Here is a 22,402-nt window from a genome sequence, read left to right as displayed (position 1 = left end):
AAATAGAAATGTCCACACAATTTACTCTTGTAATTTGTGTAAATTTTTTGAAGCAAACCCTCATTGCAATAGGAACACAGCTAATATTCTTACAATTTTTATATCCCTTTGAAAATTGCTTTAAAAAGTTCAGTTTCTTTTTGTTATTAACCTATTCAATTTCACAAAAATAAAAACTGCATTGACATATTATTCATGACACATTATTCAATCTACAAGGAACAATACAACATTTATCCTAAATTAAAATACAGAAATTCAGTAAAATAAAGTAGGATGCAAATACTGAATTACTAATTATCTTTCAAAAGAGTAAGTTACTTACATGGTAACGTTTTAGCATACACCAAACACGTGTGAGAAAGTTTTCAAACTTCCTGTCATCAGAACAGTTCAGACGATACAAATGTTCCTAATAAAAAAATTAAATTTGATTAAAAATAGTTATTTTCACGAACATAAGATAACACTACTATCACTACAATAAACAACAGAGAGTTAACAACTAATCATTGATAATAGTCTAATTTTAATCTACTTTAAGTTTAACACAGTTGAACATAGTTTTTTTAAAAATAATAAGGAAACAAAAAACTACTCAACAATTATAATTAACTAACTTTACTGCTTAATATAAATAATATTAGCAATTCAAAGCATTAAATTCAAAGTTATTCATATTGAAATAAAATTTTTAAATATTTTCTTTCAACATTTGATAACTCAAAAAATTTTAAAAGATTTCATTTAAATTTTATGCGTTATTATAAAAATTTTTTACAGTTATCTACAATATTAAAATAAAGAGCTTGTGTGTCTGTCTGTGTGTCTCTTATAACTCCAGAAAAATCTGTTCCATCATCTTGAAATTTGGACAGCGTCTCTGCAAGGGACGATTTACTCCTCAATCCTAAAATCCACTAGTTAAGCATTAATTATTGTTTTAGATTAAACTAGATACGATATTTTTTCTAATAACTGAAAGATACACCAGGGATGTTTGCTAGCTTATAGCTCTATTTGACTAAAAAAAATACTGTGTGTACAGTGAAATTTACTTATCATTGAATTTGCAATGTCAAAAAAATTTAATAATCAATGTTAATGTAGTAGCAGGGGTAGACTCTGTCCCTAAATAAGTATTCCTAAAGTAACCAAAAACCATGCATTTATTTTGTTGATAGTATTTCTTTTAAATTGTGTTTCTATAAAATTAAAGGTTATTGATAAAAAAAATTAAGTTATGTATTAAAAAGAAAAATCAAAATGAAAAGTAGTACAAATTTATTCAAGAGAAACGTAAATAATCACCATAATATTATTGTTGCCAGTGGCGTAGTTTAGGGAGGCCCTCTGAAATTATACACTACTTGATTAATGAGCTATTCGGTTCGATAAGTAAGATGAAGACAAAAAAAAAATTCAAAACAATTATATATATATAGCTGCAAACTTGTACGGCCAATGATAAAAAAAAAAACTTCTTAGTAGTAGCAACATTATAGACGTTTGACAAATTAATTGAAAGTTTAAATTTTTTTTTTTTTAACCACGATAAATCAATAATTTTAAAAATCTGTCCAACTTCACTTGTTCATTCACTACCACTTTGTAAAATCTTTTTCAGCAACCGTACAAGTTGGCAGGAACATATATATATGTCAGAAGGCGTAACCCCCGACAAACATACAGTAAAACTACGCCACTGGATTGACGCCAAAGCTTAATTAATTTTGGGCATACATGTAAATTGAAAAATAATAAATTAGCAACAACTAAATAATCAAATAAAAAGCAAAGTTAATGGAGAAAAGTTATTTATTCGTTAAGCGGAACCATAAAAATTCCCATACTGTTATCGATGACAATGACAAATAATGTTGGTACTTCATATATAGTAATTGAAATTAAAAAAAAAAAAAAAAAAAAAAAAGCTAGGTAGTAAAATTCAATGTTAATGGAGAAAAGATACTTATTCGTTTAAGGGAACTGCAAAAATTATTTGGTCATTTTAAATATTATATTTAAGATCAGAAAGCATAATAGTAATGCTTTATAGCCTAGATCAAGGTCTTGCAATAATTATATTTGTTTTAACAACTTTAGCTTTAAGTTTGCTGCGACTGATATATTAATTTATATTGTAATTATTAAAACAGCACCAATACTGAGCAGTTTTAAAACAGATACTGAAGAAATAGATGTTTTCAATAATCTCCAATATTTTTTTTCTTTCTTCCCTTTTCAGGATTTTCCTTTCCCCTTTACAATTTTCTATTTTGTGCACTGTACAATAATAAGAAAGCTGAAATAAAGTATGCACTTAATAATATATCTTTCAAAGGCTAAAAGAAAAATCTGGAACTTAGCAAAACAGGCAAACCTGACTGTCTATAAGGCTCAATGCAATAAGTGTAATAATATATTAGTTATCCCTTGATCCCCCGTGGCTTACAGGATAGAGCGTCGCCTCCCAATGAGTTGACATAGGTTAGATCACAGAATCGGCTGGGTCATTTTAATTCAGCCCGCACTGACCACAGTGCTAAAGACTTCCGATTTATCTTTGATCTCTAATTCTTTTCATTAATAGCAAAAGAGCCAGGATGGCTCAGGGGATAGAGCATTTACATTCCAATGACGTGAACTGGGTTCGAACCCCAGCGATGGCTGCTCAATACCAATTCCTTATCTGGCTTGCACTAACTACAATGCTGACATGAACATCCTCAGTAGTAGACGGATCGTGGTTTAGAGTCACTTTGCCGTCAGGCTAACCGGTTTTTGTGGTCGTCCCCTCCATGTAACGCAAATGTGGGGTTAGGTCTATGAAAAAGTCCTCCACGAAGGCAAATTTCTCCCAATACCTGATCCATGAGTTCCCTTGTCTTCTGGATTTTGTTCAAAATTACAAGGCTGCAGAGTTTAACATTAGTAGTCGTAACACAAAAATTTGGTTGGCTGTTCAAAGACGGTTATAAAATAAAAAAATAAGCATAACAAATAACATCAGCACATTGCAAAAAGCTGGATTTTCTAATCAGCCTACGATATAAAATAATCAACAGTTAAACTATTAAATCAAATTTCATCTGGAAGCAGGGTAAACATTAGACATTAAGTACCATTTTCATAAAATGATCAAAATTTACCAGCTTTTGAAAGAAGTGAGTGGTGATTCTGACAGCGTCTCCTTTAAACCTTAAGACAGTCTGTTCTTTTTCAATCATCAATTGAACTGGGGGCAGATGAGGAGATGAAATGGCGAATTGCACAGGATAACAATACACTTTCTTATGTATGCTCACTTGTAAAGGACTTGTTATTTCTAAGAGAAACAATATCTTTTATGTAGTTTAATTTTGAGTACTTAACACTAAACATACTAGTCAAATGACCTTTTAAGAACTTTTGCATTGAAAATGCGCTTATCATGTTACCATTTTTGCACATTTAATTTCATGACTTTTTCTAACAATTATATACAGTTAAATTCTATTATTTTTTTTAATACTTTATTTGCTTCGAATAATACTATAATACCTATTTCAACCACATATAATACCTATTTCTATACCACATATATATACCTATTTCTACCCACAGTTAAATTCTATTATTTTTTTTAATACTTTATTTGTTTCGAATAATACTATAATACCTATTTCAACCACATATAATACCTATTTCTATACCACATATATATACCTATTTCTACCCACGTATACGTATTTCTACCACAACCGGTCATTTGACCGGGAGAACAATTTATTGCTTTAAAAGGATATCGGATCAGAAATTACGATATAATGCGTGTTCAATGCATTGCATTCGATTAGTTGCACATTTCTGCAAAGACTGTTGCATAGTTAGTTCAATCAGAATAACTGAATTCAAATTTCAAGAAAGGACCAAAAATTTCAGATTGACATTTTTGTGTAAGAAAAAGTGACAAAAACTAAATGTTTTGGAAAGTAGCTTATATTTTATTTTAATAGCTTTACTTCATTTTTAACTAACTGTTAGTTTATACAAAGAAAAATATCGAAACAACCAAGACCGCACAAGTTCTTAGAAGAAATAATATTAATTATAAGAATTATAATTCTTATAATTATAAGAATTATAAAAATTATAGAAATAATAATAATTAGAAGAAATATGTTTGTGGAAAATGTACAATGGAAACACCCTATACATGTAAAGAATGCACTGAGCAATGAATTAAAAAATTTTATTCTTTGTGTTTGTAATACATAGAAAATTGGCAATATACAATTTTGTTTCATTATAATAAAGTGTTTTTAGTTTATTTTCTTCCTAACATCCATATTTCATACATTCAATCAAGAAACATAAAATCCGGTCATTTGACCGGCTATGGTAGAAATATATTAAGTGTTAGTAAGCTCAGTGTTAATAATAAAAAAAAAAAAACAGGATTTAATTTTTGACATAAAACATATCAACTTTTACAGTAAATTTAAATAAAATTTTAAATTAGATTTTTGCTATGCATGGCATTTGTCAAATATTTTCTTTTTAAATTCAATAAAACAAAACTTACATTTTGAAAGAAAATCCGTCAAATATTGAATTTTATTGAAAAAATTTCTTAACTTTTACAAGAAAAAGGTTTCAGGTTTTTCAAACATTACTCAAGAACATAAATTTTAGATAAAAGCAATATTTTGCTTCAAAATTGGAAAAATTTAATATTTCAAAAAAACACAGTTAATTAATATCAATTCGACAGCCATCTTATATCTAGATTGTGATTAAAAAACAAAATAAATTGAAACAAAAAGTTAAAATTCTTAAAAACTTTAATATTTTTTCTTGCGGTTTAATAATATAAACATTAAGAAAAAATTGGCACTAAGAATTTGTTAGTTAAGGATCATTTTTCGTTAATTATTCTACTTTTAATAATTATAAAATAAAGCTGAATGTTCTTAACATAGCTGCAACACAGATAGAAAAAAATCCTGTAGATTTTACGAAATGCAAATTTCACAATTATTGTTGCATATTATATGTACTAAATATTTTACAGATAGGGAATTTCAGGAATCTTAATAGTCATCAAAATAGAAAAGCTGCAATATTTTCCAGTTATGATTGACATTAAACATACTTGAAATGATATGTATTATGTTTACTCATAATTTCAAATATTAATAGGTATTTAATACATCAAAAATAGTTAAAAGATTTTTTTAATTAAATTAAAAAGAGTTCTGAATTATCTGATTAAACTGAACATTTTTGAACAAAAAAAGAAAAAAAAAAAGAAAGAAGTTTTGAACTATTATTTAGAAACGAGGTTCGCATCATTATGTTTTATTAATATTTATTTAAATATTCAAGCAAGCAAGCAATAATCTGTTCAAAAATTCTATTTCAATAAGGATTTTTTTAGGAAATTTACTCAATTTTACGGGAATTTTCTAAAATGCACAAAAATCAGAAAAATGCCAATTTTCAAAGTTCATTTCATGCAAATTCAAAACATTTTTCTTCGAGATACGAATTGAATTTCTCACTGTTATGTTGCTATGTTACTCAAACTATAGATGGTTAACTTATTGCGATTTGGCATCATTAGAACATGCCAGTTTTCAAAGTTCATTTCATGCAATCTCAAAACATTTTTTTTCAAACAACTAATTTAATTACTCTCTGTTATGTTACTTTTCTTAAGCATTTTGCTGCTTTTGCCTCCATTCAAAAAATTAAGTGGAAGGCAAATTTTTGTTATATTTTTATAAATTTGTACAAAAAATCATTCAGAATCGCTATAGTTATTACTAATACCATAATCACCACTAAACAAACCTTATACAATAGTGAATTTTTTTTTAATACATCCAACTGTACTTTAATATTGTTTCCAGATAGGTACTTTCAAAATTTTTATTAAAAAAAAAACATCTTCTTGCATACAATGAATTTGTGGTGCTTTACACCAAAATGACTCTTAAAAAACCTAACTGCAGAACAATTTGGAAAAGGGACTTTTTTTTAGAGATAAAAATAATCAGAAATAAAATTTTGTAAAAATTGTGTAGAAAATTCACAATTTGATTTTTCTGGGTTGCCACTCAAATCTGGAAGAAAAAAATAACTGTGTTTTCCCTATACTTATTATGCACAACATATTAAGAATGAATTACTGTTTTCTTGTATGAGCTATATTGGACTAACTATACTAGTTTTTATTGCTGGAAACACTTAAGAATAAAAGAGGAACAGCTGAACATACCTAAATAATGCTATAGTAAATGAAATAGTTCAGTATAGATGAAATATCATCTTTATATATTCCATAGATCACGCTTTCAGTGGTCACCATTTTTTAAGACTAAAAATATAAACAAAATTCCCTGCATTTTCCCTGTAAGTGATTTTTAAATTCCCTGTAATCTCCAGGTTTTCCCTGTTCTCCCTGTGGAGTGGCAACCCTGTTTTTCATAATATTTTTCCACTACAGGTTAAGCAATTGTTAAACAAAATGATTGATTTTATGCAAAACATATAGAAGATATATGCATTTACCTTCGATTCCATGCGGTCGTAAGAGAGCCCAATGTTTGTCTCTGATCTTTTTAGCATAGTCACATGACAAATTGTAGATTTTGGTACAAATTGCTTCCACCGAATCTTTTGCAGCTTCCACAAGATGAGGCTGACATTGCTGCTTCAAATGTGCAAGTCGTTCCTGTAATAAAACACAAACAATTGTTCAATTGTAAAACGTCAATTTTTATTTATTTTTAAAAGCCAAGCATACTAACTTAATGTATTCTTGCTTAACCTATGCTAATAAAATTTAGTACTAATTGACATTAATATAAGTATACAGTTTTATTGTTTTAAATAATAATCAACAGGTATATTAAAATTCCTATTGAAATTATCATTAAATGGTTTATATAACGGCTGTAGAAATTAATTTTTTAATTCTAATTCCTTTCATCCATTTAAATACGTTCTATGCTTTTAGCTTTTATTTTATTGTCAACAATTTAAATTTTCATGGACAACAATTACAGTTCATTTATATATATATATATACAGGGGTGATTGTGAGCCCAAATCAAAATTCCGGAAAATTTCCTGAGTAAAAAAAAAGTTTAAATCAAAAAATTAGAAAAAATTTATTTTTTTCTCAATATTTCTTAATTTACTTAAAATATATTTAAAATTTTACACATGGCTATACCATTTACTAATACCTATGTCGACCTGGAGAAGTAATTAAAATTTACAAATATGTCTTTTTTTCTGAGTTTATGATTATAATAACTATTTACTGATAATAAATGAATATTAATCTTGAACATAAGCTTATAAAGTATCTGGCTCTCCCTTACAAATAAAATAAACTGTGTTTTTAAGTTCCCCCTTTGAAAATTTGATTTCCGGAAACTTTTGTGATCAATGATTTTTAGAAACTTCTGAACCTTCGATCTCCGGAAACTTCCGGATCACTGTTAGCAAAAAATCCGGAAATCCGGATTTTTTCCGGAGCACAATCAGCCCTGTATATATATATATATGTATATATATATATATATATATATTTTAGTTGCAACATATTTTTGGGAAAATAAAAGTAATACTAGATATTGAGATTTTTTGGCACTGGAATATAAAAAATTTGCCCTACAATCCAGATTGTAGAACTTTTACAGTATTTTAAATACTTTTTCAAAGTTTTAAAATTTATGTTTTAAACATATTTACAACCTTAAAATATTAAATATGGTGGTTTTGCATTTTATTCCCCTAAAATGAAATTCATTTTAGAGAGATGAAACACTAAAATAGTAAAAATTCCATATAATGTAATAGACACGGAGACTAATTTTATATACTTAACAAATATAGATACTTTTATGACTGAAATGGATCTAAGAAGAAATTATTTCTTTCATCAGACAATATTTGACACAAAAATAAGAACGTATTTATTTAATGCAAATAGGATTTGCACAATTTTGATGCTTTAAGTTTGGTACATTTGACTAATTTTATATAAAATGAAAAAAAATATTTTTATTAATTTCAATAAAAAAAAAAAAAACATTTTTTGCACCTTTTTTAATTTTACAGCATTATCAAGTTTGAAATCTCAAAAAACATTTCAATTTTATATTTTAAATTCAGGTCCTTTGTTTTGAAGTTAATATTCAAGTAAACTTTTTTGATTTTGTCCCATTTATAAAAATTATCTTCAACATATAGAAAAGAATATTGTCATTGATGTAGGAGTAACGGAACTATAACAGAAATCTGTTGGTGAAAAATCTGATCTGTCGGGGATGTGCCATACTTCTTTTGCTACATTGTTATTTAAAATATTAAGCCAAAAGTATGCCAGAGTGATTTTTCTAAAAAGTACTTTTGATTTAAATTGGTGAAACACTTTTGCTGAAAAGTTAAAAGTGCTTCTAGATGAAACAAAAGCAATGAATAAAAACCTGTACAAAAAAAATCATTCAACAGCATTCAGTACTTAAAAAATAAAAATAAAAGCTGGCAAATGACAGGAAAAAAATCTAAAAAATTCTCTTTAAAAGCCAATCAATGAAGGGAGACACTAGAGAAGTTTCAAAAGAACTTATCTGGTTTTAGGAAGATTTTTGTTTACTGACAATTAACAAAGCAAACTCCAATCAAATTCACAAACAATTAGTGGTAAAGAACACTTGTGCAAGAAAAATAAAAAGAAACATACTAAATAATCATCAAATGTAGCATTCAGAGTTTTCCTAATCCATTGGAAAGCATCCTCAGCATTCCATTTCACTATTTTACGACTTTCTGGGGAGATATTTCTGAAAAATAAACAAATTATAGCATTGTCTTTTGATTAAACCTTTTGCACCATACTAAGTGCCGTGAGATAATAAAACCAATAATAAAACTAAAAATACTATCTTTATTAATCCATAGTCACTGATACATCTGTTAATACAGGATAATTCAAAATGAATACAGCAATTACAAACGGCTATGACTATTTATTGAAAAAGAATTTATTAATAAAATCTACACAGAATGTAGAAGGAACTTCAACATTTAGTATAAATGCGTCAGATTTTTCTATGCAACTTCCCTTGGTCACCTAGACACCATCTAGGTGGTAGTCCATATTATTTCCCAAAATACATTCTGAAGCATTTAAGCAGTTTCTCACACAAGTGCATTACAAATGCGTTCTTTGAGTTCTTCAATTGTTTAGATTAGGGCTGTAACATTATGAGCAGATCGGAAATCCAAGCTATTTTTCAAAAAACTTGCTCCCATTATTTTAACTACAATGTTAATACGACAAGCGAGTTTCTAATTGCATAATTAATTAACTGCTTTTTAGAAAATTTATTCTAAATATTTATAATGCATATTTAACTCTAAATATTATATACTTTTTCATTGATTCTTTTTTGGCAGTTAGTGTCGCGCAAAATTTTCAAAATTAATGAAAAGTGTATGATATTTTATTTCTCACAATACGATCTAAACAGACTGTCCTAGATTTGCCACATGTATAGTCGAATTATGCTTCGATGAAAAAGTACTCTTTGATCCATGGTTTAAAAATAAAACATTTTTTTAAATTAATTGAAAGAACATCACAAACATTTTTTGACATAGTAGGGACATTTCTTTCACAAATCAGCAACTAGAAATTTAAATGGTGTATTTAGATGAAACTTACAAAATAAAAAAGAAGCCTTACTAAGAATGAGAATGTTAATGAAATGGAATACCTGGACTCAATCATTTTCTTTGCAGCTTCCGCGTATTTCGAGAGTTGCTTACGGGCATCCCCAGAGAACTTTGGCCTCACCAACTTGATGGGTATATCATTCATGATCTCTCTGAACATAGACTGTGACACTTCAGGGTAACAAACAGATGGGAAGAGGGGATCACTCCCCTTGTCAAGAATCTTCCTCTCCATGAACCACCTGTTGAGGGATTCTTTGGGTGCATCAATGCCTAAAGGAATGAAACAATTTCGTTTCAATTACTATGGAAGGGTTTTGCTGAAAATAAATTTAACCTTAAGAGGATGATATACCATGGGAGAAACCCTTCAAGGCAAATTCTCATTCGCCTACATAGGTAATTTTGTTTGGTTGATGCAGAGGAATTATGCACATTTAGAAACAGCAAGACGACTTATAATCTATTGCAAGTTAAGAAAAACCATAATCCATATGGAGAAAGCTTGATAGTGTCTAAGTGCATGCCAAATGAATGTCAAGCTCCCAGTACGCAAGTATATCAACATCAACTCTTGAAAGGATGTTGCACAGCCTTATGTTTGTTTGCTTTTCTAAATCTTTTGAAATAAGGGAAACAAAACTTATTGAATAATCAACTAACAGGGTTGCCACTCAAATCTGGAAAAAAAATTACCTGTGTTTTTCCTGTACATATTATACACAATGTATTAAGAGAAAAAACACAATCATTGTGCTCTTGCATGCACTGTATTGGGCTAACTATACTGTTTATAATTGCTGAAAAAACTTAAGAGAAAAAAGGAACAGCTGAACATACTTAAAAAAAATTTATGTTATAATAAATGAACTAGTTTAATATAGCTGAAATATCATCCTTAAATATCTCATAGATTACACTTTGAGTGGTTAACATTTTTTAAAAGACAAAAATACAAAACAAAATTCTCTGTATTTTCCAGTTTCTAAAGAAAAATTAAAAATTGCCTGCATTTTCCTTGTTATTTTAGGTCATTTTTAAATTGCCAGCATTTTCTAAGTTTCTCCTGTTCTCCCTGTAGAGTGGCAACCCTTAATAAGAATTAATAAAATTATATATAAAAATCATACAAATATATGCTTTTCATAAATACACAAGTGGGCGACCTTTGTGCTAAAATACAAACTAAGGTAAACAACGTTAAAGAGCACAAAAATATTATTAAATGCAGACAGCTGTTTCGGATGCTCAAAGGGCAACCTTCATCAGTGCAACAGTTGAAGTTCATCTGTTGCATCAATGCAACAACCTTCATCTGTTGCACTGATGAAGGTTGCCTTTTGAGCATCCGAAACAGCTGTCTGCATTTAATAATATTTTTGTGCTCTTTAAAGTTGTTTACCTTAGTTGATACGCTTTTCAGTTTGAATTTATTAATATTGTTAATAAATATTGTTTCTTGCAGATGATTGTTTTCCTACAATGAAACAAAAGTAAAAATTCTTTATTCCACATTTAATTTGTTAAGAGCATGCTAATCTAAGAAGTGCCATTATTAGTTGTCCAATCAAATCCAATGCTCTTGCAAAGTCATACAAATGTTTCTTTTTCAAGAAAGAAAGCTCTTGTTTATCAAAATACGTTGCCAAGTCTGGGATTCCAGTAAGACTAGGAAATAATAACCTTTTTTAAATAATTCTATGATATATATTGTAAAAAGATAGCATGAATAAATTAAATTTCTGTTTGACATGTTAAACATTTAAAAGCTTTTTTATATTGTTTTGAAAGCATATTTGTATAAATTAATAGCATATTTGTATAATTTAATAACTAAATGCGGTCATGGATGATTAGTAGGAAGGAGCAGTAGGAAGTGCATTGTAATTATCTTAGAGTGAATTATTGAAACATAGTCAAATGTTGCAAAAGTTTGATATAGTGAAATTTTAAAATATGAAACTTTACAGCATTTTTAAAAACATGTAAAAAAAATATATAAGTTTACCTTCTCGAGAGTGGCACATTTCCTGATACTGTTGACGTAACTTTACCACCAGGACAGCTCTGTATTGCTCCACTTCTGGATGTGGTGGTGGCAACAGTGAGGGAGAACGTTCCCAAATAACAACGTTCGTAGGGACCTCCAAATCCCAATAACCACTAAAAATAATAAATTCTCTAAGTATATTTTATTTTAAAAAATACACTTGCTTACTTTTACAAAGAGAAGTCCCTTGAACAGATGCTTCACAAATAATTAAAGAAAAAAGAAAGGAAAAGAAAATAGACAAATCAATCTAGTTCATAAACATTTTCGGAAGGAAAATAAACTAATAAAATAATCTATTAAAAGTTTAGAAAAAAAATTCACAGTAAAAGTTAACAATAAATGTTGTTGTTGTTGCTAATTCCCATCTGGTCTGACGGGGTCAGACCAGATCAATGAATCCGTTGATATTAAGAAAATCCGAAACCAGAATGGGAGAGGAATGCATGTCGTTTCAGTCCAGCCCTAAACAGTTCAAGATGTGCTCAGGTGATGCCTGGTGTTAACAATAAATAAAGTTACATATCTAAAAACTTACAAATCAAGTCAGAATAACAGTCTATATTTACTAATTCAGAATAACAGTATATTTACTAATTCAGAATAACAGTCTATATTTACTAATTCAGAATAACAGTCTATATTTACTAGTTCGGAATAACAGTATGCATTTATTAATTAACTTTTTAATGTGATCACACAAATAATCAGTAGAGTTGTTTATAACTAAAATTAAAGATTGCAAAACAGCTGGGTATTTTCTTTAAAAAAAAAGCTGGCCAGTTTCTTTTTTTTTTTTTTTTTTAAAAAAGGTCAATCTTTATAGGCATTTCCTTAATTAATTTTTATTAATATACCTTAATATCTGTGTATTTAACATCAATTTATTGTTTACTATTCAGTACAAAATAACTAGCATTTGTTCTGATATTACAATACATCAGATGTGTAATACTACAGCAAAGTGCAACAATATTTTATGACCTAAGTAATTGAAACAATCATTTATCTATTACAAGGTATATAATGGCACAATGATTTAAAAGATATTTTGATATCCTTAAGTTACAGAAATTTGACTTAATTTCTTAAAGTAAAACTTGGCTTTCATTTCAATAATATAATAATGAATAATTATAGTTTTTATTTACCTATATCATGTACTAAAAAAATAAAGCAGTATTGAGCTATTTAATAAACTTATTTTTAAGAAATGCCTGGCAAAAACAGAAAAGTAAAAATTGAAAATTTCCAGTGTTTAATAATTAAAGTAACTTAAACATCAGGGGTGAGTGTTAGCCCAACTCAAATATTCTGAAAATTTCCTGAGTAAAGTCATTAATGTTGCATTTCAAAAAATTAATGTCTTTACAAATTTAAATCATTGATATCTTCGCAATGTCAGGAATGAGATAGGCCAAAAGACAAAAAAGCTGAATTTCTACGTGAGTAAATTTTAAGCGCGTGCAATTGTTTAATAATAAATTTCAGACAGTTTAAGATAATAAATAACTATGTGTTAACATACAATTGTGTACTAATTTATTATTATATCGAATCGCAATAATGGATTTTAAAATCGCAAGAATACAAATAGCGATCTTGGATTTTAAAATCGCGTAAATATGAATCCCGATAATGGATTTTGAATGGAGTATGAAACTCAATATTAGATTTTAAAAATGAGAAAATACAAGTGTTATAGAATTTTTAAATCGCCTAAATACAAATCACGATTCATAATTTTTAGATTGCGTAAATGCGAATCCCAATGCCTTATTTTAAAATACGAAAATCGATGTTTGATATTATAACTGCATGAACAAATCATGACATTGGATTTTAAACTCGCTTGAATAGGAATCGTTACATAAGTTTTTAAAAACGAGTAAATACCAATCGTGATATTGGTTTTTTAAATCTCGTGAATAAAAATTGCAACGTATGATATTCAAATCCCGCGAGAAAAAATCGCAAATCACAACTTTTAAATCACGTAAATACGGAATGTTTTATATTAAAATCGCGTGAATAAGAATCGAAATGGTAGGTGAATTTTCTCAAAAAGCGGATTATTTATAAAAAAAAAAGTGAAACTTTTAGATAATCGGAGTTTTCCATAAAAAAGGCTGAAATTCAAAAGCAAAAAGTAGAAAACGCGGAAATCCGCTAAAAAGCAGAAAAATCTCATCCCTGCAATGTGAAATTCTAAATAAATTATAAACAGCATTATTTAAATTAATACTTTTATCTCTAATCATATTTATTATTCCACTAGAAAAATATTTACAAATGAAAGAGATACCTTGTATAAATGCTAGTTCTAATATTTTTAAATAAAATATACAAAAATTTTTATATATATTTGTGATTGATGATTTCTGTAAACTTCTGGATTTGGATTTAGCAAAAAATGAGGAGCACAGTCATCTCTGACACATAAAATTAAAAATTTCAATAATTTATTTTAGCATTAGCTGAATGTTCCTTCTTCGCACAGGGTGACTTTAAAAAATAATCAATTAATCAGTATTATTGGGCTGCCTGGACAACTATGATGACGATGTGCATTGAAATTTGTATATGAAATAAAATTTGAATTACCTCAAAAAAAACTTTTTAGCAGCGGGGGGCATGATGCAATCATCAGATGCTCTTCTTTTATCTCCGATTCTAGGGAAAGGTGGAATGCTGAGTGGAGTGTGTGGTGTGTGAGGAGGGTCAGGTGACATCTGAATGCCCAATGGGTCTGTTGATGGATCATACTGCAACAGTAAAACAATAAAAACTTTTTTTCTTATTCAATTTAAGAAAAATAGATTTACAGAAAAGGAAGAGAATTTTTAAATATAGTCAAACCCCGCCCGCTATAGTGAACCTTCAAGGGACCAAATTTTCGTTTCACTATAACTGGGAGTTCACTATATCTGCACCGCAAACAATTTTAACTAATTTTCCGAGCTGCTCCCTTTTATTACACATTATTTAAATAAATGACCAATAAAAAGAAATACAAAAATGATTAAAAATCAATATGTCGTAACAAAAAATGTGTTCACTCTTATTTTTTATTACTCTTTGTCTTGCGCACAAACAATTTAGGGCTGGCCTGTATTTAGGGATGGGAAACTGAGATAGAAGAAGTAAGCAAGAAAAAATGCTTTCCACTCAATAGATGGTTTTAAAAATCGGCATATGTATTTTATGCAGGAATTTCAAAATTACCAAAAAATAGAGAGAAAAATTCAGTCAAAGACAGAAAAAAGTTCATTATATCAAATTCCCTCTCTTCTTTTGGTTCACTATATCCATACAAAATATATTATATTTGTATAGTAAGTCAAGGAAGCAAATATTTTGTTCACTAGATCTGGGTGTTATCCACTGTGACTGTTTGACTGTATTAAATAAATACATAACAGTGATCTATTTTTTTTCTTAAATTGACAAGAGGGGAAAAGGGTCATGTCCAATTGCGTTATTAAAATAATATACTTTAAAAAGAAATTTTAAATTTAAAAAAAAATGTAACAAAAAACTAACTAGAAATTACACTTCAAAAAACAAAATTTGAAATGAAAAGTTTTGGAGGCAAAAAACTTTTTCCAGCAGTCACGAGTTTCATCCACAAAATGTAAAGTACAAATATAATTGTCAAGGAATATCCAACTCAAATTTTTTTTAATGAATTGAAACATAAATTTTGTTTCATACAAAGTTACCCTATTTATTTGAATTTAATTCTAAAATTGCTATAAATAACTACAGTAAAAGTTAAAGCAAAAAATAAGGGAGTGCTGATACTTCCTTACATAAGCATGGCAGGAGATTTACAAATTTTTGCTGACTAGGGGAAGGGAGAGTGCCAAAAACATGCTAACATAATATTTAAACAATCCAAAAAGCTTATTCCAGGAGTAACTTTAAATTCTAAATACAGCAGAAACAAACAATAACTTAGAGTTAGAGCCGTGGTGGCTAAGGGATTTTATATATATATATATATATATATATATACAGTGGAATGTCGCGTATCCGGAATCGGTGGGACTTCCCGAAGTCCGGATAATAGATTTTTCCGTATGATACACCCCTAAGATAAACAAAGCTTAAAATGATCTAATAAACGATCTGAATCTAAGAAGCAAAAAATAAATAAACATTATTTTTTGGGCAATAATGTTTTAGTATTTGAATGTGATATTTAATCAATCGAAAACAAAATATTAGAAAAAAAATAATTAGTGCTTAAAATTTAGAAAACGAAAAAAAATTGACAGTAGTAATGAAAATATTAATTTGCTCTATCCGCCATTTTGAACTAGAACGATTCAAGGAAGAAACGGGATTCCCCGTCATTCATTAAGGTGGGTAGGTGGGGGAGAAAAATCCATTCCCTCCTTATTTGTGTAGAGAAAATATGTGTAAATAGATCATTCAAGTTGAGGGCGGGGAAGTTATCAATCAAGCGTTAGGGCGCGGCATGCTGATGGAGTTTATCTCTATTTTTTCTTGTGGGACTGAAAGAATCACGTTAGTGGTTGTCAAAACAACGTTAAGGAAGGGCATATTAATTTCGCCTGGCTTAAGAGGGGGAGGATTGTTATCACTTGACAAGTTGAAAAGAAATCTTTTAAAGAAAATACACAGCTATCCTTTACTAAATGAGGTGAATAAAAGAATTGCATTGGAATTCTAAAACGGCCGAAATATGTCTGTTCTTTATTCATTAATAATGTTTAAATATTACTATGCTTTATTTAATCGTTTAAAAAATAATCTGGCGCAATATTACACCTCGAGACATAATTGACCACACTAACTTAGAAAAAATACAGAAAACCATCGTACTTATTGAAAACGACAATCGACGTCACGATTATCGACACGCCAAACTGTTATTTCTTCTTTTTTTTTTATTTAAACTTTAATACATAATTTGTCAATTTATCGTGGTCGTCGGGAAAATCAACTAACCATTAGCATTATAGAAAATTGATTATTTATCAAAATTACGCCAAATACGCAGTTATAAAATGCATTAAAGAAGAGGGAATTACTGACTCAACCATCTAAGGAAAAAAAAACTTCTGATTTTTAAAATAAGCATAGTATAAGTCCATAACACATCACGTAAATAAATCGCAACTAATCATTTAAAAAGCTTTAAAATGACAACAAAAAAAATTAAATTAATGTTACAAGAAACCAGAAAAAAAATTGCCTTTCTCAACGATTTAAATCAAACAAAATATTAAAAAAATAATGCTTACGTAAAATAAAGATCAATTATTTACCTTACATAGAAATCAAAAACTCCTAATAAAAAATGCGTAGGCACTATAAATATTTTATTTTTTAAATATATCCTTTAAAGAAAGCTGTTTCATTTTCGGTTTCTTATTGAGCAATTTTTCCTTAATCCTATGAAGGGACATGATTTCTTGTTCAGAAATATAGTCTCTTTGTTCCAGTCCTTTAATGGCAATATCTAAATGATTAACTAAATCGTCAGTTGAAATCCTCTCTTCTGCTATTTCTTCTCCACTATCTACACTTTCTGTGTCACTATCCTGCTTGTTTAAAGCTATGTTTTTGATCTCCTCGTCGGTTAATTGGGACACAGTTGGGGCATCATCGTCGCAGTTTAGTATTTCTACAACATCTTCTTCATCTAATTTTTCCCTCTCACAATGACTTTTGATGTAGTGCAACAACTCTCTCACACTTTCTTTCTCTTTGTTTGGACGAAAACCTTCAAAGAGGGGCTCGTCCTCATCATTACCAAAAAAAAATAGTTGCCGGCCAAATGTTATTCCAAGCATTCTTAAGGGTCTTTTGATCAACTTCATCCCACGCTTTTGCTATATTCCATATGGCAGTCTTTATGGAATAAGACTTAACGAAGTCTTGTAAGTTTTGGCCATCATTTAAAGAGGTCAGCATTGACATCAAGAATTGCGTTTTATATTTGCACTTGAAGGATCTTAAGATACTGTTATCCATCGGCTGCAAAATTGAAGTGCAGTTGGGTGGCAAGAACACAACAGAAACATTTGCCCTTTCCATCAATAACGGTATTTTGTGGGCAGAGCAATTATCCAGTATTAAAAGTGGTTTTTTTTCTTCCAAGCCAATCGACTGAAAATGCTTTCTGACTTGCGGCACAAAATCGTTGTCCAACCATTCTTCCATTAGTTGCTGGGTCATCCAGGCTTTTCGGTTAGATCGATAATTTACGGGTAACACTTTAACACCCTTTAGGGCGTGCACTTTTACCAATTGTAAACAATTTGCATTTGTGTGTACCTGAAGCATTTGCACATGCCATAATTGTCATTCTTACTTTACAGTCCTTAACACCGGTTGGATTCTTTTCCTCAGCTGCGGCTAAAGTCTTTCGGGGTACATACCGCCAAAACAGTCCAGTCTCATCGGCATTATATACTTGTTCTGGTGACAAGTCTTCATTTTTAATCAATTCTTCAAAATCTTCTATAAATTTTTCAGCAGCTTCGGTGTCAGCTTCCGCACGATCTCCGCAAATAGATAGCTGGCGCATACCATGTCTTTTTTTAAAGGCTTTCAACCATCCAGTGCTGTAGCTGCACTCCTCTTGAATGGCCATATCCACATGAAAAATCTTTGCTTGAGCCATTAACATTGGTCCCGTTAACGGTACGCCTTCACTACGGCGTTGTCGTACCCACTCAATCATAACTCTACCGTGATCCTCGTGTTTAGCATTTCATATATATTTTCGATCCTTCATTGCAAGAGGTGTGTCTGAGTTTGAAAAATAGTCAAAAAGCTTCTCTTTCTGTTTTTTTATATCGTACACAGTAGACTTTCCTACTTTATATTCGTCGCACAACTTAGATACTGAAGTGCCCATGTCCAATTTTCTCAGTAACTCTACTTTTTCTTTAATTGATAAAGAAACATTTTTTCTTTTCTTCGACGGACGTGAAGACATCGTAAGAAAAATAAAAGGTAATAAACAAAAATAACTTTAAAAAAAACTTAACACGAATAACAGTAACTCAATTAAAACTTAATAAAAATTACGCAGTTAAAAACTTAAAAAAACAATAACTTGTCAAAAAACTTAATAAAAATAATTAAAAGAAGCAAGCTGTCGATAATCAAAAATTCTTAACTCACAAATGCTAGATTGGTAAAAACGAACAAATGTGACGTGTTGGATTGCTTTAAATACGAGATATTTGGCGAGAGAAATTAATTTCAGAGTATTTTGCAAGACTTATTTCGCCAAGGTATTCGCCTGTTCCTATAATGTATTTGCAGGTGCACTGCATGAAAAAAAGGAATAAATTTCGGAGAAATCTAATTTAGTTCTTGGTTTGGAATAAAAGGACTTTTGTTAGTCAAATTCATATTTCAGTGGCATGGGAGTCTTGAAATCTTTTTCATGTCAATGCTAAAGAAAGAATGTTACCCCCTTTTTTTTCCCCGCCTCCTAAATATTGAATGGACAATGTTTCTCAAGGACATACTCCCCCTCCAAGTTTACCCTTTTCTACAGTAAAAAGGTTCCAGGAAATGCCTCATCTACTAGCCAGCTGCATACGAAAGAAGGGGGGGAGGGGACTCAGTTGTGCTCTATTGAAAACAAATTACCCTCTTTCCCTGCATTCCAGAAGAGGAGCGTCACTAATGGTCACTCCACGGACTTGGTGGTCTTTTCTGTTTCCTTTTTTTTTGGGGGGGGGGAGGGGAAGATCAAGAGATGTTTGTTTATTTTGATTGTTAAAAAGTGTCCGGGAAATCGATCCTTCCGGGAAAGGGACGTTACACTGTATATATATATATATATATATATATATATATATATATATATATATATATACATACATACATACATATATACAGTAGAGTCCCGATAATCCGAGTTTCCGCTTTAACCGAGCTATCAAATATTTTAAGTTTTTTTGTTGTTCTACTTTATTTTTTATTTTTTTAAATACCGCCGAAAAATAAATCTGAATTTTATCTTCCAAACACTCGGGAAAACAAAATCTAACTACTTGATCCCATGAAAAGATTGTTAATATTGTCAATAATGAAAATGAACCTAGCAACGATGATAAAGACAGTGACGATGAAAATCAACATATAAAAATCTCTGACACAGATGAACTTAAAGCTGTTGAAAATGCTACTGAATACATAGAACAAAAAGAAGCGACACCAGCTTTCCTGTTATCCCTAAAAAATGGCGAAACAATGCTGCAGAAAAGCACCAAAGTTATGTAAAACAAAAAACAATTAAGGACTTTTTTAAAGTAAAAACTCTTTAATTCTCGCTTTTTATAGTATAAGTATACTTTTTAAATTTTTTCAAGTAAGCTTTTTAATAATAACAGGAATTGTATGTGGTATACTCGTATAAATTTTATATTTCTTAAATATACTACATTTATACTAACTCTTTTTCTTTCTTTTTTTATACTCTTCGTTTCAACCGAGTTTTTCAGTTATCCGAGTTAGTCGTGGTCCACATTAACTCGGATAATCAGGACTCTACTGTATATATATAAATATTTATATATATAAATATATATAAATTTAAATATATATATATATATATATATATATATATATATATATATATATATATATATATATATACACACACACATAGCCGCCAACATAGATGGAAAAAAATCCAGTAGATTTCCCAATTTCATGATAATTCCCAAATTTCCAATCCCAAATTTCATGATAATTGTTGCAAAATGTATACGTATAGGGAATACGTTCACGTATTCCCTATACGTTCACGTATAGGGAATTTTAGGGATTTTTATAGTCATTAAAATAAAAAGACTACAATATTTTCCAGTTATGATTGACATTAAACATAACAATATTAACAATTAAAATTTTTTCATAATTTCGAATAAGGATAATTAAAAGAATTTTTTTAAATTAATTTGAAAAGAGAGTTCTGAATAAAAACCAACTGAACATTTCAGAACAAAAAAAGTGTTGACCTGATATCAATAAATGAGGTTCGCTTCATTATGTATTAGTAACACTTATTTAAATATTCAAGCAAACAAGCAATAAACTGTACAAAAAATTTTATTTTAATAAGAATTTTTTTTAGGAAACTTATTCAATTTCAGGAAATTTTCTAGAATGTACAAAAACCAGAAGAATTTTTATTAAACCAGTAGATCAGGAGAAACTGGCAAAATTCGGTAGTCTACTAGAAAATCCAGTAGAGTTGGCAACTATTATATACATACATATCAGGTGTCAGTTTAGATTTTTCTGAGAGGTACCTATTTTGTGAAAATTTAGACAGAATTTGTGAAAATTAAAAATTATATTAAAAAATAAACACTAATAATTCACACTAATAATAAAGGTAATTCGTGAAACTACTGTTTTTCCTAAAGTTGAATTTGTGAAGGTATCGGTAAACGGTAGTACATTTGGCCTGGACAGACCCCTGATATATATTATATATAAAAAAAGTATCAGTTTTCTTATTTTTATATAAATTCAACTCATTTAAATTATTAATTTTCTGCTAATATGTAATTAAGTTTACTGATAAAAAACTGCTTAGAACCCTAATGTTTATACAAAAATTATATTTGCCGCTAACATGAGTAAATATGCGTGCGCCCTTCTTTAATCCACCTGTTGTGCAAGCGGCCCTTCACTGAAAAAGATTGTACATCCCGATTGTATGATAAAACTGAAGAGACAATGGATATTTAATAATGTAGCATACTTACGTGGCCAAGTCGTGGCATTTCCCATAAAGATTCATTTGTTACTTTATTAAAGAAATAAGGCCTGTTCTCCCGTTTACTCCAGAATTTCCTCCAACCAGCTTGTAAGAGGTCAGGTGGTAGGTCATGTACTGGGTCAATGGAGCCATACTGATTGGGGGACATCAATGGACCACTTTGTGGAGAAGGCACAGAATTCAAAAGTGCAGTACTACTCGGCATTTCGGCAGGTACAGAATTGTGTCTGCGAAGTATTGGAGATGCAATAACTGAAACAAATAGTTAATAATTGGAATGAATTTTTTTGCAAGAAAATTATCCTTTGGACTAAACAAAATTTTATTTCTCACTAATTTTACCAGAAATATATAATTCATTCACCTTTTAAATAAATTTGAAGTTGCGAGAATATTAAAAAGAAAGAAGGTGATCTCAAATATACATAACAATGCAATCGAATGACCGGTTTCATCTAAGAATTTTAAAAAAATCCTTAACCATTTCCCCGATTAACCATATTCCAAATATTTATTAGCCCGAGAAAACTCTGGCGTAGCAGAATTTTTCAGTACGTTTTGTTTTATCAAGTGTTTAATTGGCCGGAAGTAAAATAATAATAATCTGCTGTGATTGCCCAGTTTTATTGGTTAGTTTTGCTGTTGGATTGGGGGACTACACACGTGTTTTGTGCATTCATATGAATGGATTGTAGGATTGTATGAATTTTGTGAGATTGTACGACGGTTGCTGAATTTACATAGAAAAAAAAAGAGTTAAAAAAATGGTGTATCACTTCAGTGGCGTTTGGAAAGTATCACTTTGTGTTGTCCCTTGTTTTAAAAAC

General features: G+C 29.5%; 1 protein-coding gene across 2 annotated transcripts in view; it reads right to left on the bottom strand.

Annotated features, from left to right (window-relative positions):
* Positions 1-22,402, bottom strand: part of LOC107442386 (mRNA (2'-O-methyladenosine-N(6)-)-methyltransferase) — a 46,261-nt gene that overhangs the window by 15,864 nt on the left and 7,995 nt on the right. For both annotated transcript variants that reach the window (XM_043053337.3, XM_043053343.3), the window contains exons 4-11: positions 21,562-21,827; positions 14,393-14,553; positions 11,747-11,901; positions 9,780-10,011; positions 8,744-8,843; positions 6,559-6,721; positions 3,153-3,328; positions 326-412 (exon numbers count right to left, since the gene is read on the bottom strand). In XM_043053337.3, coding sequence (XP_042909271.2) covers positions 326-412; positions 3,153-3,328; positions 6,559-6,721; positions 8,744-8,843; positions 9,780-10,011; positions 11,747-11,901; positions 14,393-14,553; positions 21,562-21,827 — 1,340 coding nt within the window. The remainder of the gene's footprint in view (positions 1-325; positions 413-3,152; positions 3,329-6,558; positions 6,722-8,743; positions 8,844-9,779; positions 10,012-11,746; positions 11,902-14,392; positions 14,554-21,561; positions 21,828-22,402) is intronic.

Source organism: Parasteatoda tepidariorum, chromosome 1, assembly GCF_982258835.1.
Source record: "Parasteatoda tepidariorum strain Cologne lab strain chromosome 1, Ptep-v5.0, whole genome shotgun sequence".
Classification (NCBI taxonomy): domain Eukaryota; kingdom Metazoa; phylum Arthropoda; class Arachnida; order Araneae; family Theridiidae; genus Parasteatoda; species Parasteatoda tepidariorum.
This window is presented reverse-complemented; position numbering and strand designations above follow the sequence as displayed.